A 24,838-nucleotide genomic window follows, 5' to 3' on the forward strand; every position below is an offset into this window, starting at 1 on the left:
AGTCTGATCCTTCTTATTTGAAGAAAACAGGCTTAAAAAATACAGTTATGTGGAAAAGAGCTTTCACACGACTCGATGCAGTCCTTTGAAAAATTAAGTGCACACCTTGAAGCAATTGATTTCTGTATGATTTTATCAATCTCACATCATTGTGGAGGAATTTTGTCCCTCTCTTCTTTATAAAGTTGCTTCTGATCATTAAGGCTTGCAGGCATTCATTTATGCGCAGCTTTCTTAAGGCCCCACCACAGCATTTTAGTCAGGTTGAGATCTGGACTTTGGCCAAAAAATAAAATAATGAAGGTGCTGCAATGGCCTAGTCATTCTGTTGGAGATTTGCTGTTGTGCTTGGGATTGTTGTCTGTTACATGACCCAATTTCAGCCAAGCTTTAGCTGTTGGACAGATGACCTCTTAACCCTTGATTACTTTCATATACAGAGTTGTTCATGGTCAGCTTTATGACTGCAAGGAGCTCAGGTCCCGCGGATGCAAAACAAACCCAAATCATCACCCTTCCACCACTGTGCTCGACAATTTGCATGAGGTCCAGTGTTCCTTGACATTGGACTGCCATGTTCATTTTACAGGGGGGTGAGACTGTTTCCTGGCAACCCTTCCAAATTAATACTACTTCATACTTCAAGACTACTTCAATGTCTTTCTAATTGTACTGTCATGAACTTTAACATTTACCATGCAAACTGAGGCCTGTAGAGTCTGATAATGGAGCTCTTGGCTTTTTTTGCGGTTTCTCTGACCTTGGGGTGAATTTGGTGTGACCTCCACTCCTGGGAAGATTGTGGCATCGTGTTAACACACACGAATGCTCCAAACCAGCAAACTACCAAAACTTCTGCTTTTAAACAGGTCCTCATGCTTGCTGATATCATTTAACCAAGTGCATTCGATTATTCTCTTAATTCTTATGGAAACGGTAAGGGTATGCTTAGTTTTTCAATATGATTGACTCTTAACTGTGTAAGCATCCTGCCCAGCAGACCAGCAACTCAGCAAGTGTCCAGGATTGGCGCCCCTGCAGCTGTCAACAGTTTTTAAAGGGATCTACTTTGGTAAGAAGTACAGTCAATGAAGCCCACTGCAAAAAGTAGAGCCTGACTGAGTTTGATGCCAAACAATCGATTTTTTTTTAAACAGAATCCCTAAAATTTCCTTGAAAGCATTTGTGTGAACATATAGATTTAGCTCATTTTGTAGCTTTACCAGACTCTTCTCTGGAGAAATAGTTTGGGATTTTTTATTATTGTGCACACCATAAATCTAATCTGTGGTTTACTGGCACGGAGCCTGCTTCATGAACTGGCTCACCAGCTTCACTCCTCTGGTAGCAAGGCCCTCGAGCTGCAGGTTCAGACTTGAAGCCTGCGTCACTGCGTTGTACACAGCTTTCAGTAAGAACACAGCAGAGAATAGTTCAATGAAAACAAAAACAAGACAGCGGATTCTCTCACCGCCGATCCCCACAAAAGTCTCCTTTACACGTTTTTCTTCATGCCAACAAAGCAATCGCGCAGAAGCTGCACATGCTGGCAAGTATTTATAGAAAACTATATAAAACACCTTGAAGGCTGAAGGAAATAAGTGATTACATTATGTACAATTTCACAATAGGTTACACACGTTGTCAACGGGAAAGGAAGAGGTCCATGAAGGTGTATTTACTTTGTGTCCAAACAGTAAGGTTATGGGATGAATAGGCTCAGGAATGTTTCCATTTGTCCTTGGCCATCCTTTTCAAGTCTTTAAAGGTTTTTTGGGGGGGGGGTGACAAAAGGAACATTGTTGCCAACTCAAAGTTTCACCATAACGTCAGTAAATTAGTGGTCATACATTCTTACAAAATTAAAAAAAAAAAATACACAATTTATTAGAGCAGATTAAAAAAGTGTTAGCACTACAAATCATCCTGTATGTGTGTCAGTGAAAGCACTCCGTAATTACACTTGCATATCTTTTAAAGACAATAAAGAGATGTCTGTAGAGCAGTCAGCCACTGTTAAGTTTGACTCACAGCATTAATTTCTCATACAAATCTGAAGCTTTATGCAAGAAATGATTAAGAAAACAATAAAAATATGTCATTGCACACTGTCACACAAAACTCACTCACACATTAAAAAAAAGAAAAAAGCCAACTCAGTCAGTTTTCCAACATACAAACCCAAACTGATAGACCCCTTGGAGTTTTCATAGTTGTAAAATTGTTTGGGAGGTTTAATAGCAGACTGTGCTCTTTTTTTCTTTTTTCTTTTCTCTCCTTCTTCTGTGCACATTCTTTGGTAACGGAGCTGCTGATATTGCGTGCATAGCCAGGTTGGTGAGAGTAGCTGAGAAGGGTGGTGTTGCAAAGCACTCATACTGATCCGCCGTAGTTGTGGTTTCTGTGCTCTGAATCCGAAGGCTGTGGCCTTGTTTTACACTCGAGGCGTTCAGTCTCTGGTGTTTGTGGTTCACAGGGTTGAGGGCGCTGCTTGAAGAAGTCTGAGACGTATCGGACCTTTGGAGGCAAATAAAGTGTGATTGCCAGATTTAAGCATTTAAATAAAGTAACAATTCTAGGCTGTTACGTTGCTCAGTTGTTTTTACTTTGCTTGCAGCTGAAACTATTGCTGTACACTATAAATTAATTCTAATTCCGCAGTTGTATTAAATACAAACTTTTATCACACCACAGAGTAAAGTCACAAGCTCACAATTAACAGTTATAACCTCAAAAAGCCAATAGGCACTCTTAGCACGTGGCTATTGCTATTACCAATTACAGCAGTGCCTCCAAGTGTAGTTACAGGTGTGACATGAACCTTGGTGCCATTTGCAGCCCGTTTCTAAGAGAATTTGCATGATGCTGTGCCACCTATTTTTAATCAAATGTCAAACTGACTCTTCTCAAATTACATTGAGAAAAAGAGAGAAATCATGGAACTACACTGCTCAAAAAAATAAAGGGAACACTTAAACACAGTATAACTCCAAGTAAATCAAACTTCTATGAAGTCAAACTGTCCACTTAGGAAGCAACACTGATTGACAATCAATTTCACATGCTGTTGTGCAAATGGAATAGACAACAGGTGGAAATTATTAGCAATTAGCAAGACACACTCAATAAAGGAGTGGTTCTGCAGGTGGGGACCACAGACCACGTCTCAGTACCTATGCTATCTGGCTGATGTTTTGGTCACTTTTGAATGTTGGTGGTGCTTTCACACTCGTGGTAGCATGAGACGGACTCTTACATCAAAGTTGGATCAGCCTGTAGTGTGTTTTTCCACTTTAATTTTGTGTGTGACTCCAAATCCAGGCCTCCATTGGTTAATAAATTTGATTTCCATTGATGATTTTTGTGTGATTTTGTTGTCAGCACATTCAACTTTGTACAGAACAAAGTATTCAATGAGAATATTTCATTCATTCAGATCTAGGATGTGTTATTTGAGTGTTTCCTTTATTTTTTTTTGAGCAGTGTACATACAGTTGAAGTCAGGTATTTACATATACTCATCACAGGCATGAATGTCATGGTATTTGGGGCTTTTAATAATTTCTTTTTCCAGGGTGGAATGATTGTACAGCATACATCTTTAATGGCATTAAAAAAAAAAAAGAAGAATTGGGTTCTCTAATCCACACAGGGTCAAAAGTATACAAATGGACCCAAATAAATACATACACCCCACTAATATTTGGTCAAATGTCCCTTTTTAAGTTGCAAATTGACCAGACATGCTTGTTAGCCATTACCAAGCTTCTGACATAATTCTGGCTGCATATTGGACCACACTTCTTGGCAGAATTAGTAGAGTATATTTAAATTGGTTGGTTTTCTGGTATGGGCCTGGCTTTTAAGTGCAGTCCACAGATTTTCAATAGGGTTGAAGTCAAGGCTTTGAGAAATCCAGAAGTTTAATGTTAGCCTGCCCTATCTGTGTCCAAGTTTCAATTATCGAGCTGATGATATAAGGTGAAGTTGAAGAATTTGGAGGTAGTCGCCCTCCTTCATTATTCCCTCCATTTTGTGCAATGTACCAGTGCCAGAGCAGGATGATACCACCATCATGCTTGATGGTACAGTGCTCTTAGGTTTAAAAGCTTCATCTTTAGTCTTCCAAACATGTGCCTTGTTATTGTGGCCAAATAGCTCAATCTTTGTCTCGTCTGAAAAATAAATTCCAGACTTCCAGACCCAATTATTGTTTTTGTTTTTAAAGTTGTTAAAAGTGTATGCTGTAAAATCAGTCCACCCTGGAAAAAGAACAGCTCAAAGAAATGATTAAAAGCACAAAATTGCAATGACATTCATGCTCATGATGAGTGTATGTAAACCTCTGACCACAACTGTGACAGCATATTAACCATTTGCTTTTAGACTGTCATGAATCACAGGATTAGAGTTGTGAACAGGAATGAACAGTGGAATTACACATTAACCCCTGAGGCTAATCATGCTCTTCACCATAATCAATCATTGAAAGTCAGTGTGCAGTAGAGATTTGCTGTTAACTCCTAAACTGCATTAAACTTATAAACAAGTGGTGTCCTTAGCATTAGTTTCCAGTGGGTTTGTTCCTATTTGAGGCTACTTCAAACCTGAACAAAGTTGGTAAAACTCACCAAAATTGTTTGTTAATCTGCACTGTTTCATTTGATGAAGAGGCTGCTCAGCCAGCCTTCAGATTTAGAAGTAACGATTCAAAAATGGGGAAAAAAAATAAATAAATAAATATTCATCTACTTTGAAACCTTGAAATGGACAGTTTCAGTTCTTATAAATCATATAAATATCCTCAGCTTCACAAACTAGTGCACATAGTTTCAATAATAAAATCAACACAAGCAACACAGAAATGCACTCACTATGAGCACAGCGATGAGCGCACCCTGCAGCAGTCCCACCAGGACGTCCCCCGGGTGGTGTTTGTAGTCAGAAATGCGCGTGTATCCAACATACAGAGAGAACGCCACAAGGAAGAACTGGATGGTGGGTCGAACCAGTCTTGTCCATTTCCCCCGCATCCTGGCCTGGACGTAGAGCTTTACACACAAAAGTACAGATTTGAGCTCAACGTGTAAGTTATATGCACATAAACGAATAAACCACTTTTTAAAAAAGGAAACAAGAACCATTTTTCTGCAATAAATAAACAATAACAAAACAAGAGTTGAGAGCTTAAGAGTTATTTATTTATAGTACATTTTGTGACTTTTTTCCCCCTCAAATTTATGATTCTTTTTTCCTATTAAAGAAAAAATAATTAAAATTTCTTTTAATTTATCCATAAATATTTGAACCTTATATCCTTGATTGTCTTAAAAGGATGAATGATGATTCGTGTGCAGTTTGAACAGCTTATAAGTCACTCCTGAAAACCCCTAATGGGGATTAAACCATTAAAACTGTCACCTTCCGGCCATTGTGCCATCTGTGGTTTTCTAACAATGGTGTTTTGTGTTCTATATTGACCACATTCTCCTGTTTGGCTCATTTGTGTGCGTGTTTTTGGTAAACAGTCATTTCAGAGCTGTGGAAAGTCTCACGCTATGAAGACACACTCACCGACAGGAAAATCATGCAGTACATCCCGAAGGACGAGTGTCCGGAGTAGAACGACAGCCTGGGGAGCAAAGGGGCAGCATTAATGATGGTTTTCAGTGATGAAGAATGAGAATTAATGCTAGGCCCATTTATCACTCTGTTTACCATTTAATCCAGCTGGATCTCAGGATCATATTGGTTTGCCATGTTCCAGTTGAGTTGACAAAACTAAACATGTTTCATGGCAATTTGCTTGTTTTTGGCATCACATTACTGTGGACTATATGTTTTTGGGTGCCGCATGTCGGTAAGACAAAGTAAGAAATCTTAACACATGACTATTCAGTTTTATTTAAATAGTGCCAAATCACAACAGTTGCAACATGGCGCAGACTAGAAAACCATCATCCAGGAAATGGAAACATGCAAGTTACACTCCATTCAAAGTTAATCTGATAAAACCCATTATCCACTTCCTCATCTATCCATCAGCATGGAAACTCCATTAACAGAAACCCAGGAGATATTTGAGTTTTATATTAAAAATTAAATGCAGAACAATTACAAATATTACATAGCTAAATTAGAGAGATGAAATTAAATCTGTTACTATCCTAAATAGGTTTTCCAACTACAAAATGTCTTAGGTCAAACTTGGATAAGTTGAGCATGGAGAGAGCAGATCTTAAAGATTTTAAATGAAGCTGTCAGAAAGTTGGAGTTGGGGGAGAAATGCTGCCTCAAGCAGGGGGAGTTCAAGTATCTTGGGATCTTAGATGACTTCTGGGCACCACAATTTGGAGGTGTTTCGGGCACGCTCAAATGGGGAGAGACCTTGGGGTAGAGCCAGAAGCCACTGGAGAGGTTAGATTTCTCATCTGGCCTGGGAATGCCTCATCTCCCCCCCCCCCCCCCCAGGAGGAACTGGAAAATGTGGCTGGGGAGAAGCATGTTTGGAACACCCTGCTTAGCCTGCTTCCACCGTGACTTCAAATAAGTGGAAAATAATGGATGGCTGGATGTCAGAAAGTGTAACTAGGACTGTAAGCTTGTTTTAAAAGCATCAAATAGTTTTAGTTTTTGTGTTTAATGCTCATTTTATAAAGTCTATAGATAGATAAAATTCACAGTATTATTTTTCAAAGCTTCCATTTAATTTCAGCCTTTCACGCAGTCTAAAAAGGTGTAGTAAAAAGTCAATCCACCTGGATTCTGTCACATTGCGCAGGTTGCCGGTGCAGTTGATCTGCGTCATGTATCCGTCACAGACAACTGGCTTGCACACGTCTATGAAGTTTGGACGGGGACGTCCTATAGTGAACTTTGCCAGGTCAGTCAGCGACTGGCTGACAGCTGCTCCAAACAGGTAGGTGCCCACCACTTTGTAGAGAGCTGCCAGGTACTGGTTAAATGGGGAGTTGGAGCGGAGACGATTGGTGTGCACCAGGTAGGCCTCTCCTGTTGTGATCTGTGGAAAGAAGGGAAAAAATATAATAAGCAGTTTGTTATTTGGGAAATAATATTCTTTGCTGATTTCCTGTAGATACATATGAGAGAAGTTTTTATTTCTCAGTAACTATGGGCTCAGAAAGATGAGACTCAAGGACTTACAATGACTATGGAGCAGGTGATGGTGACTGCAGCCATGGTTCCATGAGAGATGGTGTCTCTCCTGTAGGGATAACGGATGCTCTGGTCATTGCAGTTGATTCCTCTCTGGTAAGGGCTGAACATCAGTGTGAGGATGGCTGAGGGTAGAGCCGCTGGGGAAAAAGAGACCGCATTTTGACATTATTTCATGAGCAGAGCATATTTCTACTGCTGAAAACAGTATTTAACTAAAATAATGCAATGATCCGAGACTGCAATTTCCCGACCATGTTGTCACGTGAAGCTACCACGGGTACTTGTTTGTTGCATTCACTGCGAGTGGGTGGGCATCATGTGTGCTATACCCAGGCAGCACTATCATCTAAACCACAATCAAGTATTTCCAGTAGTAATGACGCATATCCTGATGGGTGCTGCATGTAAAAAAGGATAACTTTAGATCATTTCATTTTCCTGGTATTGTACTGAGTTTAAGTGTGAAATCAGCTCCAGTGAAACCTTCCTTGCACATGCATGAAAGAACAGGAAGTGTGAACAGAGTACATTCATTTTAATATCGAAATAAAGCATTACTTGCCTGTTTTTGTTATATTATCTGCACCAAAAAAAATCTAATATTTTTCCAACCTTAAGTGATGTTTGTTGTTATTGTGATCTCCTGCAAATGCGAGGTTTTCACACCACAAAAGAATATAGTCACCATGAAAGAAAATGGGAGATATGACCATAACTTACAAAAGCCACACAAACAATAATTGCAGAGGGGTTTTCGTTGAGCTTTTTCATCCACTGCAGGGACTGGAGAAGTACTCTGCAGTGACGTATGATCCCCAGCACAATGAAGATGCAGCTCAGGAAACAGCTAAAAACACACCGGCAGACTCATCTTTTGGCTTTGGGCAGAAGCCCTGGTGATGCCCTGTAAATGAATTTGTCATCAGTGGCAAAAGCTTCACTGCTACAAGTCACATTTACTTTATAGAGGAACTGACTGTCGCCATGGAAACACACGGGACACCACAGTCAAAACCTTTGACACCAGGGCAGCGTTCAACAATGTGAGGGTCCTGGGAACTGACGACTGGAGCAGGACACACACTCACATGCCTACAAAGACATTTGTACGTGCTCATACACACTCGCGACAGACATGAATGGGTTTCAAGAGATGCATACATGTTTAATAAAAACTAAGTAACAAGTGCAAACAGAACACTGGGTTCAGCAGTTGCTCCCTGTGCAAACAATGCAGGAGGACATAAAGCTGTCTCTTAAATCAGAACATGGACAGTAGTTCACTTTAAATGGCTCATGTCAGTAACTTTCTACAACACAAGCCTTAAATCGTTTTTCCTGTTTTCAAGAACTTCCTGCTGAACTGCTGAATCTAATAAATAGTAAGAGATGGATACATGGGGTTTGTTTGCTCAAGAAAGAGTTGTATATTTATGGGTAGGCGCTGCTTTCCACTAACAGACTACTTCCTTCCTCCACTGTGTGTGCCTGTCATTTCACACAAGATGACATTACAAGTACAGATAAACTTTGGTGGAAGGTGGAATTTATCTAAACTACCTTCTGCACCTTCTACCTTCTGTTTGTTGTCTCATCTGTTTTTTTTTTTTTCTTTTTGGGAGGACGTCATATCCTGGCTACCCCTGTCCTGTGTCAGCTTATATTCTTGAATGTGGCTCCATTTGTGATAACTCTAAAGTGTTTTTGTGCATCATATGTACAGATTTCCCCAAAAATCAGTCTATAAGATTTGAGATCTTCATTATTTATAGGGCTGACCTTGGGGCATACTGATATGAGCTGATATCAGCCTTGTTGACTGACATTGGTCTCTCTCTGCAAACACGATGGCACAGGCATAACAACTAGGCCTGTGCCATATCACATAGTGGTATAAATTTTCCAAGACATAAAAAGGTCACGATATAATATCATTGCTATGGCAGCACCAATAAGACAAGCTGGTTAAAAAAGCTCAACCAAAGGTGCAACACCCTGTATGGAAAATATTTTTTAGTTTTATTATGTGGCGATATTGTGCAGCTCCTGATGATTAACAAGATTACGTTACTTTAGTTATTCTTGAAGTGTTGAGCAGTTATTTTATACTTAAAACTTCCTACCTGATTAGGCTAGTTTTGCAGTTAAATTTGACTACTATTGTATTCAAATGCTGCTGCTGAAACCCTGTTTCAGTAGACTGATCCTTTAAATGAGGAAGTTCCGCTTATAAATGCTACTGCCTGCAAGCATCAATAAAATGCTGTTCAGTATTTTGTTTTCTACATCAGAAATATTGTTATCCCAAATTTGATTGAAATATTGTGATATAATTTGAAACTGTATCACCCACCCCCTAGTCTTTTTTTGGGGGAGCTTATCGTCACATCATACCTGTAGCCGCTGCTCTATAAAACAGTTTGCATAGATGGCATCAACAAATTTGCATGTATTTTCCACAAAGCAAGGTCAGGAAGTACAAGTAATACACTTTCCACCATGCTTCCACAACATCAAAACCTTTTAGAAAAGGCACCTATTTTTGATCTATAGTGTAAAATGATTAAGTAAATATACCATCCATCCATCCATTCACTTACCCTGTTCAGGGTCGCGGGGGGCTGGAGCCTATCCCAGCTGACATAGGGCGAGAGGCGGGGTACACCCTGTACAGGCTGCCAACCTGTCGCAGGGCCAACACAGAGAAACGGACAACATCCACACTCACATTCACACCTGTGGGTAATTTAGAGTTTCCAATTAACCTAACCCCAGTAAGTGCATGTCTTTGGACTGTGGGAGGAAACCAGAGTACCCAGAGAAAACCCACACAGACATGGGGAGAACATGCAAACTCCACACAGAAAGAGAAGGAGAAGGAGAAACCCAGGCCTTCCAAATGGTATTATATCTGTAAGGCAGCAGTGCTAACTACCGCGCCACTGTGGTGCCCCTAAGTAAATATTTGCAGCTAAAATTCAATAATGAGAAAAATGTATACTGCATAAGCAATCAGGCTTTGGTTCACAATACTGAACCATAACTTAAACATACAGTGAATGGAGTGTAAAACGTGTATGAGTCATTTCACTGAGCATAAAGACGCGCTGAGTCATTTGTAGCCGATCTCATAAATATACCTAACATACTATTTATTTAATAGAATAAAGAAGAAGAGAAAAAAAAGCAGAAAAGAAAAAAAAAAAAACATACAGTGAAACTTTTATTTATTTTAAATCTCCTTCATATATGTTGGTTAAAACCTTTGATCTATGCTTAAAAGTTAGGAAAGTTAGACAGAAAAGGTCATCAGATAAACAAGCGTGCATCTGAGCAGATTTACAGAGTAGTAACAGAACACTTATGAAAATATGGATGAAGACAATGAGCATTTCTAAATGGACCCACCTGAAAGTTATTGGTTTCTTGTCAAGTTTACTTAAAAGAAACATTAAATAAATTCCCCTTTTTGTTAAATTACTGAAATGCAGTTTTTTGTTTTTTTTTACCCACTTTCTATGGATAGATTCTAATTTATGTTTTTTGCAACAAGCAAACTTTGCTGCAGTTTAATCCAAAAACCTTGCTGCAGATCACTGAAATGATTAAACCCACTTTTGTAGGCCATGTTTAACAATGCAGCATTGAACTGCTCATGTTACAGTGTACATTTCTTTTTACTGACTGAGTTAAACACATCAGTTCACCATGCCTCCTACTTTGTCATCACATAACATGAAGGACACTTTTTAAATCTGCTTGACCTAAATAGACTGTCTAATTTGCTACATGTCTGAACAAGTGCCACTAATACTCTTTGAAGAAAAGCAGTTTCCTCATTAAAGAGAATTTTTTTTCCTGAAAGGAAGCTCTCCCTTTGCTCAAGTTCATTATTCCACTAGGTCAAGCGTGCTCTCAGCTCCTCTTTTAAGTCGAACCCAGCAGTGTTTATTCTGCAGGGTGCAAGGATAACACTTAGATAAGAGACGATTTGTTTGATAAATCTCCAGTGGCTAAATCAGGCCTTACACACTGCCAGGGTAGAGACGTGCTGGGTAATGATCTTTAAAACATAAATTAACCACTGCTAAGCTTGTTTAAAAGGAAGTCCACCCCTCTTCATATCACACTTGCCCTGAGAATCTCTGGGAGGTGAGCCTATTATCTGGATTGGCTGCTTTTTATCTGTTATTACAGAAGGCTGGGTGTGTTTTTGTACGCCTGTGCTGGTGGGGAGGCCTCCCCTGCCAGAGGCTAGGTCAAATTTAGCCCAACTCGCTCGTTGATCAAACTGTTAATGGAGCTAACTGGTTACAAAAGTAAGGTCTACTTAAAATGAATTTTTAAAATTTCCTTATATGTTTTAATTCTTCCGTTTATAAAAGAGCATTTTTTTTGCTTCATAGTTATTCAAGATTAAAGTATTAATTTCATGTTTTACTTATATGGTTAATGGTATGCTTTGGCAACACAGGTTCTGACCAGACAACTTTAAATTTAAATAAAAATAACCACCAGCTCTGAGTGTGGTCATCATCATAGATAGGTTCTCACCATTTTGAGGTGGTAAGATCATAAAATGTGCTTTAAACAATACAGTCCGTCTATACAAATAACCAAAACAGTTGAACTTTTAATGTGCTCATCTGGACAGAGTAAGTGAACTCTTGAATTTAATCACTTATTGAACCTCCTTTAGCAGCAGCAACTGTCATCACATGTATCTTCTGGCTCCTTTTTTGACTACACAGTGAAGAGGATGAATTCTGGCCCAGTATGTGTAGACTGAACATACCTCAAGACCAGTGGCACAAACAGTGGGTATGCACTATATGCAATGCATAGGGGCGCCGCACAAGGGAAGGGGGGGGGGGGGCAAAATAATGTGGGGAAATTATTTCTCTAGTTGGCATTTTCTGCATTTAGCAGCTCTGCATATGATATGATCAATAACAGGCACAGTGCTGATTAGGCGCCCCCATGCTCCTTCACCTCCCCTGCTCCTACTCTGCCAAGCTTCAGATCATAAATTGCTTCTCTGAATTCTCCTGTGAAATGTCTTCACAGAGCTTGGAAATCAATTTTCTCTCAATGACTGCAAGGTATCCTGGCTCTGAGGATGCAAAGCAAGCCCAAACCATCATGCTCCCTTCACCATGCTTCACAACCTAAGATGTGCTGCAATGATATGAGGATGCCTGCGATATGGAGATATGAAAAAGATCCCCAGGTTCTTTTTCTCCTGTTTCAAGATTTTGCATTGAGCTCCTGTGTGAAATTCTGAGATCTTTGCAGGATGCCCACTCAAAAAGAGTCTCCATTTAAAAACAATTTGATTGTGGACTGATTTACACTCAGACCTTAAAGAACGTTTTGTGCCTTTCTACACTGCGTCTCCCAGTGTCCTGTAAAAGTTGTTTTAATTGAGGGATGGTACACACAGCCAGTCTTTAGCAGACATTGTCAGCAACCAGTTTCGCTCACATTCCTTTAATTTGAAAATTTGTCTCCAAGTAGTTTTATGAGAGGCCATCGGCAAAGAGGTCCATATGCTTCAACTGCTTCCTTTAAGGTATTACTTAAAGTGTTCATACATGCACTGCAGCCCTGAAATGTTAATTTTATAGCTTAGCTGTATGTCAGAACAAGGTAATTGTCCAGAGAATCCATAGTGAGACAGTAGATATTATGCCTCCTGCATCTCATACAGTATACAAAGCCAGCGCCCTCATCCAAGCCAAACGAGGTTTGTAATGACAAAGTAATGACAAGTCTGGTGCAAAATAACTTATTTTGTGTTCAACATATGAAGAAGGATAACTTTGCGCAAAGTCCTGTCCTGATCCTCTCCATATTCAGCTGTGAAAACAGTTTAATTGTACCTGATAAGAAATTCAGACCATACTTAATAAGTAATTCATGCAGAAATCTGAACATCTTGCAGCTTTACCTGAGTAGGTAGTTTTAAATAGAAGATACCACTCTCTTGCCTTTATGGCAGGTCTAGAGCCAGATTTTTAATTAGCCTGGCTTAATATTGTATAAATATTGCACTTATTTTTATTCAATTTAATGTAGACTAAATTACTACTTGGTGTTTTGTTATTGGACTTCTGTGCAAACCACAGTTTGTCCATAACGAACACCATGTTTGAACATAAGGATGTCCATAAGTGCACATGGCACCAGGACACCCTGGGTCACAGGTCGATGATCGATTTTGTAATCGTATCATCAGATCTGCAGCCGTATGTTCTGGACAAACAGGTGAAGAGAGGAGCTGAGCTGTCAACTGATCACCACCTGGTGGTGAGTTGGATCAGTTGGAGGGGGAAGATGCTGGACAGACCTGGCGCACCTAAACATATTGTGAGGGTGCGCTGGGAACGCCTAGCAGAAACCCCAGTCCGGGAGATCTTCAACTCCCACCTCCGGCAGAACTTCGACAGCATTCTGAGGGAGGCTGAGGACATTGAGTCTGAATGGACCATGTTCCGCACCTCCATTGTTGAGGCTGCTGCTCAGAGCTGTGGCTGCAAGGTGGTTGGTGCCTGTCGTGGTGGTAACCCCCGAACCAGATGGTGGTCACCGGAGGTGAAGGGAGCCATCAAGCTGAAGAAAGAGTCCTATCGGGCTTGGTTAGCCTGTGGGACTCCGGAGGCAGCTGACAGGTATCGGCAGGCCAAGCGGAATGCAGCTCGGGCAGTGGCCGAAGCAAAAACACGGTTGTGGGAGGAGTTCGGTGAGGCTATGGAAAAAGACTTTTGGACGGCATTGAAACGATTCTGGCAAACCGTCAGGCGACTCAGGAGGGGAAAGCAGTGCTCCAGTCACACAGTTTATAGTGCGGATGGGGTGCTGCTGACTTCAACTGAGGCTATAGTCGGACGGTGGAAGGAATACTTCAAGGACCTCCTGAATCCCACTGACACGCCTTCTGTAGTGGAAGGAGAGTCTGGGGACAAGGGAGATGACTTGAACATCACTGGGGGTGAGGTCACTGAGGTAGTCAAACTCCTCCTTGGTGGCAGGGCCCCTGGGGTGGACAAGATTCACCCTGAGTTCCTGAAGGCTCTGGATGTTGTAGGGCTGTCTTGGTTGACACGCCTCTGCAACATCGCGTGGAGATCTGGGGCAGTGCCATTGGATTGGCAGACCGGGGTGGTGGTCCCCATCTTTAAGAAGGGAGACCGGAGGGTGTGCTCCAACTTTCGGGGGATCACACTCCTCAGCCTCCCCGGTAAGGTCTATGCCAGGGTGCTGGAAAGGAGGGTCCGTCCGTTAGTCAAACCTCGGATTCAGGAGGAACAATGCGGTTTTCGACCTGGTCGCGGAACGCTGGACCAGCTCTTTATCCTCTCAAGGATATTCGAGTGTGCGTGGGAGTTTGCCCAACCAGTCTACATGCGCTTTGTGGACTTGGAGAAGGCATTCGACCGTGTCCCTCGGGATATCCTTTGGGAGGCCCTGCGGGAGTATGGAGTGTCTGGCCTGTTGTTGCGGGCCATTCAGTCTTTGTACAACCACAGTGAGAGCTTGGTCTGTATAGCTGGTAATAAGTCGGATTCGTTTCCTGTGGCTGTTGGACTCCGTCAGGGCTGCCCTTTGTCACAGATTCTGTTCATAATTTTTGTGGACAGAATTTCTAGGCGTACCTTCCTTGGCTTCTTCCTTGGTGGCCTCAGAGTCTCATCCCTGCATTTGCAGATGATGCAGTCCTGTTGGCTTCATCAGGGGGTGGCCTCCAGCTTGCAGTGGAACGGTTCGCAGCCGAGTGTGAAGTGGCCGGCATGAGAATCAGCACCTCTAAGTCTGAGGCCATGGTCCTCAGCCGGAAAAGGGTGGAGTGCCCTCTCCGGCTCAGGAACGAGTTCTTGCCCCAAGTGGAGGAGTTCAAGTATCTCGGGGTCTTGTTCACGAGTGACGGGAGAAGGGAGCGGGAGATGGACAGACGGATTGGGGCTGCTTCTGCAGTGATGCGGACGCTGCACCGGTCTGTCGTGGTGAAGAGGGAGCTTAGTGTAAAAGCGAAGCTCTCGATTTACCGGTCGATCTATGTTCCTACCCTCACCTATGGTCACGAGCTTTGGGTAGTGACCGAAAGAATAAGATCGCGAATACAAGCGGCAGAAATGAGTTTCCTTCGAAGGGTGGCTGGCCTCTCCCTTAGAGATAAGGTGAGGAGTGCGGCCATCCGGGAGGGGTTCAGAGTAGAGCCGCTGCTCCTCCACATTGAAAGGAGCCAGTTGAGATGGCTCGGGCATCTGATTAGGATGCCTCCTGGCTGCCTCTTGGTTGAGGTGTTCCGGGCATGTCCCACTGGGAGGAGGCCCCGTGGTAGACCCAGGACACGCTGGAGAGATTATGTCTCTCGGCTGGCCTGGGAACGCCTTGGGGTCCCTCCCGATGAGCTGGAGGAGGTGGCTGGGGAGAGGGAAGCCTGGGCTTCTCTGCTTAGGCTCCTGCCCCCACAACCCGGCCCCGGATAAGCGGAAGAGAATGGATGGATGGATGGATAAATTACTACTTTTTGTTGCACTATTTATAACTATTACTTCTTCTTTCTTAGTAATTTGACAACATATTTTCTGGTACAACTAGATTTAAATCAGTATTAGACCTGGAGAGGGCATTCGACTGTGTCCCTTGGGGGGGCCTGTGGGAGGGATGCTTTGGAAGTATGGGGTATCTGGCTCTAGTCTCTGTACAACTTTACTGAGAAGTGGGTTTGAATAGCCAAAAAGCAAAACAGTCGAAGTTGGACCCTGCCAGGGTTCATAACCTTTATGGAGAGAATGTCTAAGCATAACCAAATAGTGGAGGACCTCCACTTTGTTGGCCCCTGGATCACCTCTCTGCTTTTTGTGGATGATATGGTTCTTTTGTGATAAAGACAGACAAAGAGAACTGATGTGCAAGGCCACTGTCACGGCTGCACATAAGATAATTCAATTCAATTCAATTTTATTTATATAGCGCCAAATCACAACAAACAGTCGCCTCAAGGCGCTTTGTATTGCGGGTAAAGACCCTACAATAATACAGAGAAAACCCAACAGTCAAAAATGACCCCCTATGAGCAGCACTTGGCGACAGTGGGAAGGAAAAACTCCCTTTTAACAGGAAGAAACCTCCAGCAGAACCAGGCTCAGGGAGGGGCAGTCATCTGCCGCGACCGGTTGGGCTGAGAGGAGAGAAAAGACATGCTGTGGAAGAGAGCCAGAGATTAATAACAATTAATGATTAAATGCAGAGTGGAGTATACACAAAGTAAATAAGGTGAATGAAAAGAAACAGTCTATTGTGGGAACCCCCCCAGCAGCCTAGGCCTATAGCAGCATAACTAAGGGATGGTTCAGGGTCACCTGATCCAGCCCTAACTATAAGCTTGATCAAAAAGAAAAGTTTTAAGCCTGTCTCCCGAATCCAAGCTGGAAGCTGGTTCCACAGAAGAGGGGCCTGAAAGCTGAAGACTCTGCCTCCCATTCTACTCCTAAGTATCCTAGGAACCACAACTAAGCCAGCAGTCTGAGAGCGAAGTGCTCTGTTGGGGGTGATATGGGACTATAAGGTCTTTGAGATAAGATGGGGCTTGATTATTCAAGACCTTGTATGTGAGGAGAAGGATTTTAAATTCTATTCTAGATTTAACAGGGAGCCAATGAAGAGAAGCCAGTATGGGAGAAATATGCTCTCTCTTTCTAGTCCCTGTCAGTACTCTAGCTGCAGCATTTTGGATCAGCTGAAGGCTTTTCAGGGAGCTTTTAGGACAGCCTGATAATAACGAATTACAATAGTCCAGCCTAGAAGTAATAAATGCATGAATTAGCTTTTCAGGATCACTCTGAGAAAGGATGTTTCTAATTTTAGAAATATTGCGCAATGCAAAAAAGCGGTCCTACATATTTGTTTAATATGTGCATTGAAGGACATATCCTGGTCAAAAATGACTCCAATCTGATTAATAGACTTGTGCTCTTTCCCCTTTTTTTTTTTTGCTCCCTTTCTCTCTCCCTTTTTCTTCTCTTTATTTTCCTCTTCTTCAGCCTGTCAGCTCTGGCTGTTACATAGTATGTGGAAAAATAACTCAGATAAATAAAATAAAGGGTTAAAACATCAACAAGAAGAGCCTATTGAGAACCTATAGAGCTCATCTTGAAATAGCAAATATGTTTGGCACAACAACGCATTCAGATCACAGTTTTGCTTGCAAGATCTACCAGACATGACAGGATAGAAAAAAAAAAAAAGAAGAAAAAAAAAAAAAAAAAAATGACTCCAAGATTTCTCACAGTGTTACTGGAGGCCAAAGTAATGCCATCCAGAGTAAGTATCTGGTTAGACACCATGTTTCTAAGATTTGTGGGGCCGAGAACAAGAATTTCAGTTTTATCTAATTTTAGAAGCAGGAAATTAGAGGTCATCCAGGCCTTTATGTCTTTAAGACATTCCTGCAGTTTAACTAATTGATGTGCGTCATCTGGCTTCATTGATAGGTAAAGCTGAGTATCATCTGCATAACAATGAAAATTGATGCAATGCTTTCTAATAATACTGCCTAAGGGAAGCATGTATAATGTAAATAGAATTGGTCCTAGCACAGAACCCTGTGGAACTCCATAATTAACCTTAGTGTGTGAAGAAGACTCCCCATTTACATGAACAAATTGGAGTCTATGAGATAAATATGATTCAAACCACTGCAGTGCAGTACCTTTAATACCTATAGTATGCTCTAATCTCTGTAATAAAATGTTATGGTCAACAGTATCAAAAGCTGCACTGAGGTCCAACAGGACAAGAACAGAGATGAGTCCACTGTCAGAGGCTCTAAGAAGATCATTTGTAACCTTCACTAATGCTGTTTCTGTACTGTGATGAACTCTGAAACCTGACTGAAACTCTTCAAATAAACCGTTCCTCTGCAGATGATCAGTTAGCTGTTTTACAACTACTCTTTCAAGAATCTTTGAGAGAAAAGGAAGGTTGGAGATTGGCCTATAATTAGCTAAGACAGCTGGGTCAAGTGATGGCTTTTTAAGTAGAGGTTTAATTACAGCCACCTTGAAGGCCTGTGGTACATAGCCAACTAATAAAGACAGATGGATCATTTTTAAGATTGAAGCATCAATAATTGGAAAGACTTCTTTGAACAGTCTAGTAGGAATGGGATCTAATAAACATGTTGCTGGTTTGGAGGAAGTAACTATTGAAGTTAACTCTGAAAGATCAACTGGAGCAAAAGAGTCTAAACAAATACCAGCAGTGCTGAAAGCAGCCGAACATGAAGATAAATCTTTGAGATGGTTATGAATAATTTTTTCTCTAATGTCTAAAATTTTATTTGTAAAGAAATCCATGAAGTCACTACTAGTTAAAGTGAAAGGAATACTCGGCTCTACAGAGCTCTGACTCTTTGTCAGCCTGGCTACAGTGCTGAAAAGAAACCTGGGGTTGTTCTTATTTTCTTCAATTAATGATGAATAGTAAGATGTCCTAGCTTTACAGAGGGCTTTTTTTTATAGAGCAACAAACTCTTTTTCCAGGCTAAATGAGCATCTTCCAATTTAGTGAGATGCCATTCCCTCTCCAGCTTTCGGGTTATCTGCTTTAAACTGTGCGTTTGCGAATTATACCACGGAGTCAGGCACTTCTGATTTGAGTCTTTCCTTTTCAGAGGAGCCACAGTATCCAAAGTCGTACGCAGTGAGGATGTAAAACTATTGACGAGATAATCGACCTCACTGGGAGCAGAGTTTAGGTAGCTGCTCTGCACTGTGTTGGCACTGAAGAGCATAATAATGAAGGAATTAGATCCTTAAACTTAGTTACAGCACTTTCAGAAAGACTTCTACTGTAATAAAACTTATTCCCTACTGCTGTGTAATTCATTAAAGTAAATGTTACTAAGAAATGATCACTTTACTTATTTTAATTACTTATTTTTATTCTTATTCTTCTTATTTATATGTGTGTGTATATATGGTTGCAGGTACAAAATACATTTCACTGTGCATTGTACTGTGTATAACTGTGCATGTGACAAATAAACACTATCTTAATCTTATCTTAATCTTAATCAGACAGGAGGGGGCTTTCAGGGAATACTGTTAAGTCTTCAGTTTCTATGCCATATGTCAGGACAAGATCCAGAGTATGATTAAAGTGGTAGGTGGGCTCCTTTACATTTTGAGAGAAGCCAATTGAATCTAATAGATTAAATGCAGTGTTGAGGCTGTCATTCTCAGCATCTACATGGATGTTAAAATCACCCACTATAATGATTTTATCTGAACTGAGCACTAAATCAGATAAAAAGTCTGAGAAATCAGACAAACTCTGAGTAAGGACAAGGTGGACGATAGATAAGAACAAATAAAACAGCTTTTTGAGTTTCCCAATTAGGATGGACAAGACTAAGAGTCAGGCTTTCAAAAGAATTAAAACTTTGTCTGGGTCTTTGATTAATTAGTAAGCTGGAATTGAAGATTGCAGCTAATCCTCCTCCTCGACCTGTGCTTCGAGCATTCTGACAGTTACTGTGACTCAGGGGTGTTGATTCATTTAAACTAACATATTCATCCTGCTATAACCAGGTTTCTGTAACGCAGAATAAATCAATATGTTGATCAATTATTAAATCATTTAAGATAAGATAAAACTTTAATGATCCCACGACGGGGAAATTTGTGCATTACAGCAGCTCAGTACAGAGGAAAAATGAAAAAAAGAGACTTGGAAGAGAGAGACCTAATGTTTAATAATCCACATTTAATTGTTTTATTCTTTGGTGCAGTTGATGAAGCTGTATTATTTATTGTTTTTGAATTTTTATGCTTAAATAGCTTTTTGCTGATTTTAGCTTTGGTTTTTGGTGGTCTGTGAGCAGGCACCGACTCTATGGGGATGGGGTTTTGGGGGGATGGCAGGAGGAGAGAAGCTGCAGAGAGGCGTGTAAGACTGCAACTCTGCTTCCTGGTCTCAACCCTGGGTAGTCAGGTTTTAGGGTTAATAAATTTGGCCAGATTTCTAGAAATGAGAGCTCCTCCATCCAAAGTGGGATGGATGCCGTCTCTCCTAACAAGACCAGGTTTTCCCCAGAAATTTTACCAAATATCTATGAAGCCCACGTCGTTTTTTGGACACCACTCAGACAGCCAGTGATTCAAGGAGAACATGCGGCTAAACATGTCGCTCCTGGTCTGCTTGGGGAGGGACCCAGAGAAAACTACAGAGTCCAACATTGTTTTTGCAAAGTTACACACCGAGTCAATATTAATTTTAGTGACCTCCGATTGGCGTAACCGGGTGTCATTACTGCCGATGTGAATAACGATCTTACCAAATCTACGATTAGCCTTAGCCAGCAGTTTCAAATTTCCATGAATGTCGCCTGCTCTGGCCCCTGGAAGACATTTGACTACGGTCGCCGGTGTCTCTAGCTTCACGTTTCTCAAAACAGAGTTGCCAATAACCAGAGTTTGTTCCTCGGCGGGTGTGTCGCCGAGTGGAGAAAAACGGTTAGAGACGTGAACAGGTTGGTGGTGTACCCGGGGCTTCTGCTTAGGACTACGCTTCCTCCTCACAGTCACCCAGCCGGCCTGTCTTGCCTGCTGCTCGGGATCTGCTGGGGGGGGAGCTAACGGCGGCTAAGCTACCATGGTCCGCACCCGCTACAGGGGCCTGGCTAGATGCAGGATTTTCCAGGGTGCGGAGCAGAGTCTCCAATTCAGAAAGCCTGGCCTCCAGAGCTACAAACAGACTATATTTATTACAATGTATACAGTGATACAGATACAGTGCTGAAGCTCAATTAGCCTACCTTCTTCATTGTGAGTTCAAAATGACTGCTTACTAACACATCACCAACTCACTAAGAAACATTTTGTTTAAATGGTCTGCATCTTAATCTTAGCAGTCCTACACAGTGCTTCATTATGCATCTCATTCACCCATTCACATGCCAGTGGCGGTAGAGCTGAGTGAGGATATATGCAGAGAATTGGACTGAAGTTCCAGTCCTGCAATTAGTGGACAATCTGCTCTACCAACAGAGCCACTGCAGCCTACTATTTGTGTAACCTCTGCACAAACAAATGCTGTAATGACACATTGTGGCTTTAGAGGGATTTATGTTACAGCAATGCGGCATATGCATATACAATTTCTTCCTTTTTTCCTCCATCAAGCCTAATATCATTCATTTCCTTCTTTATTCGATGTTCAAACTCACAAAAGTGTTTTGTTTTTTTTTAACTTGAAAGTGAAACTCAGCTACACACACAGTATTTTCATTTTACACATAAAATGTACCCAGATTTGAGTGTAAGATCTCTCTGCCATTTCTTTTTAAGCTAAAGTAAAGCATTTGAGTACAGATGAAGAAAAAGGTTCTTATGTGGACTGTAATGTCGGAGTATCATCCTACTCCGACATTTTACATGCAGCTGTCAGGTTTTACTTTGTCCATGAGCCTTTACAGCTGCAAACATTGTAATAATGTTTGAATGTCTTTGCTAAAAGGAGGTACACACACACGTACACACACACACACACACACACACACACACACACACACACGTACACACCAAGTTCCTGATTACTTTTGCCTTCGGTAACAAAACATCCACAGGAGAGATAAAAATGGAAGAAGGGAAAGTATTGTTTTACGCTTTCATAATCTTTTCTGGCAAGTGTGCACCCTGATTCCACTTTGAGAAAATAAACATAATGGAATTTGGGATCAAACACAAGTACAACTTCCCCTTGACCTCTGACCCAGCGGGAAGGGGAAAAGTGTTCCTGTTATTCAGCATCCAAGATAAGTGACCGAGGTCCAGACTGTTGGCTCGTCTTGAGAACTGAACAACTGAGACATTTGCTGGGAACAGAACCAGAAGCAGCTACCGGCAATGTATGTGAACATGTGTCTGCAACCTGCATGCCAAATCAGCAGATGACTGAGATCTGTGGGCCTCCTGAGTGACCTCACAGTTTGTCAGCTGATGGGGATTTGTGAGGAGATGATCTTAAAAGCAATAACTTGTTAACTTTTGTTTATATTGGCAAGTTTTATTTTAAATCCTCATTGCTGGCTGTGTATTCTCTATGCTGCTTTCCCAAGGAGTCAATTTTTTTTGTCCATTCTGTATACAGTGGTCAGCACTGTTCAGTTTTTTGACTTCTTCATAAACCCGGAAAAATGGAAAGTAGTTCACTTCCTGTGAGGCTGGGGATTTTTCTGGGAAAGTCCGAGACAACGCTGGCTGATAAAAAGCTTTATTTTGAATAAGAAGAAGAAAATGGCAAACTGTTTGGAGTTTCAGAGCTGATAGGAATTGACTTTTGTTACCTTTAGCTGAGGTCAGGGCTAGCCACTTTCCCTCATTTCCAGTCTTTGTGCTAAAATAAAATTAACTATCTCCAGACTTACTGTATAGCATGTGACAGAGTATGACACATATTAGCCAAATACTGATACTGGTTAATATGGTTGATTGGTACAAATTACACATTAACCAATGTTAGTGGAAAAATCGGTATCTGAATGTTCAAAGATAATGTGATGGAGCGCAGAAGGACTTTGAGATAGTTCAGTTATTTCTTTGTCTTCCCAACACAAAGCTGGGACTAAATAATGAAAAATTTAAACAAAACAAATATCAGTATGTGTCCCTGCATCCCTGAACGCATGGAAGTTGTCACTGGATGCATTTTGAAACTAAAAGTTCACTCCAGAAAATGTCCAATAAATTATAAGTGCACGTGTGGTAGACGCATGTTTTACAACCTTCTGAAAACAAAAAACATCCACTCCAGTCTAGAAGCATGAATTTTCATATGGTTACATAGGAAAATGTTCACCTCTGAAAACAATTTGTCCGTCAGCTGACAACAACAGTGGTATAATGTGTAGTGTATTGCCCAGTGCATTTAGACAATACCCTACTGTATAATGTCCGGTCAGCCAGTCAGAAAAACCCAAACCTCAAGTCAAGGGAGTAGCTCGTGTATGTAGGTATGTAACCATAGTACCAGGATATCTGGCCTGGAAGCGAGGTTGTTTTCATATCGGTGGAAGAAAAAAAAAATGTGACTTTTTGCCTTCTGATTTCATAGCTTTCAATTTTAGCCTATGGCTTAAAATCAAAGAATTACTGTTTGCTACACATTTTTATAAAAATCCCAAAATAAAAATAATGCAACATTGTTTCCTTCTCCACCACTCCCAGCGCAAGCCTCCCCCTAAGCCCCTAGCATTTCCAGACACTCAGTAATGGCCTAGTCCTTCCCTTTCTCCGAGTCCCATTGCTGTATAGAACGTTTGGACTGGAATTTCAGGGTTCAGGCAAATGTATATGCACAGAGTCAGTGTTGAATATACCATTTATGTGCATGAATACTTGTCTGTGCATTTGAATGGAAGTTAGGAAAGCATACTCAACTGAGCTTTTTTCTAATTTCAGAGCAATAGTAGCAAAGGTATCTGTCCGGCTTGTGAATCACTCACTCAGTCTATCTGCAGTGGAATTTGCATGTCCATTTACTGATGATTCTTTGGCCTTACAAGTCAAGTCTTAGCACTACTATTTGCTGCTGATCCAGGGTTTTATTCTAGTCTGTCAACTCAACTTATTGTGGACTCAAAAATATGAGCTAACCAATGGTACCAGTACTGTAAAATGCATTAGGAGAGGTTGTCACTTTCAAGGTGGCAGCACCTAGGCTTTCATAGAATATATCACTGAAGGACAAGAAGTGTTGATGCACTGACAGTCAAACACTGTTATAACAACTTTCTGGGCACCAAGGTTTTTCTATAACCAACACAAAGCAGTACAATTACATGTATGTTGACTGGTGCTTCAAAAGGATGTAATTATATCTAAATTATTGCTATAAACAGAATTGTTGTTTATATCAGTGTTTGACTCTATTATTTTAACACAAAGATGATCTCTGTCTCACTCTCCACCCTGCCAGTTATGTCTAGCCATGATTGTTGTTGAGTTGCGAAATATTAACAAGAAGGTATCTCTTGTTGTCTCTTGCTGCTGCTTGCCAGTAGTGAGTTATGGTGTTCTTAATAATATAAAATAATTCATTAGACACCTGTATTTCTTTCATGGCTTTATTTCAAAACATTTTGTTTTCAAGTCATCTTCTTCAGTTTACCTTGGACACAGCCAGACAATCCATAATATGCACAGCACAGCTTTGCATAAGAGTATGGTGATTCTCTGGTTTGCTTTTAGCATCAGTTTGCCTTTAAAATTTCAGACTCGTGTAAATAGGCTTCAGAAGAGACACAATAATGCACTGAGAAAAAAAAAATTGATTCATGAAAAGAAAAAAAAAATGCAGTTATGGATTATGTACATAAATGAAACCTGTAGTATATTGCAATATTATACTTAATGTGGTCACCCCAAGTGTTGTGTAATAACATTTGATCAAGATCTTTAATATCCTAAATTAATGGGTTAATCTTTCATGAGACTCTAGTAACTGTATCCACTGATTGTAATGTGTATCAAACACAGTAAAAACATTCTTTTAGTTTAGTTTGCATTATATCCAAGCCCGTAGTTTGATAGTTCTAAAAGCTCTTATTTTATAGATGTATGACTTTGACCTTTTAATAAAACACACACACACA

The 24,838-nt window shown here is 41.0% G+C and overlaps 1 protein-coding gene across 1 annotated transcript in view; it reads right to left on the bottom strand.

Moving 5' to 3' along the window:
• Nucleotides 1-1,228: 1,228 nt before the first annotated feature.
• LOC115772214 (phospholipid phosphatase 2-like) overlaps nt 1,229-24,838 on the bottom strand; it is a 29,072-nt gene continuing 5,462 nt past the window's right edge. The window contains exons 2-6 of the mRNA XM_030718254.1: nt 7,165-7,316; nt 6,759-7,021; nt 5,575-5,632; nt 4,875-5,051; nt 1,229-2,517 (exon numbers count right to left, since the gene is read on the bottom strand). Coding sequence (XP_030574114.1) covers nt 2,374-2,517; nt 4,875-5,051; nt 5,575-5,632; nt 6,759-7,021; nt 7,165-7,316 — 794 coding nt within the window. The 3' untranslated portion in view covers nt 1,229-2,373. The remainder of the gene's footprint in view (nt 2,518-4,874; nt 5,052-5,574; nt 5,633-6,758; nt 7,022-7,164; nt 7,317-24,838) is intronic.

Source organism: Archocentrus centrarchus, chromosome 22, assembly GCF_007364275.1.
Source record: "Archocentrus centrarchus isolate MPI-CPG fArcCen1 chromosome 22, fArcCen1, whole genome shotgun sequence".
Taxonomy (NCBI): Eukaryota; Metazoa; Chordata; class Actinopteri; order Cichliformes; family Cichlidae; genus Archocentrus; species Archocentrus centrarchus.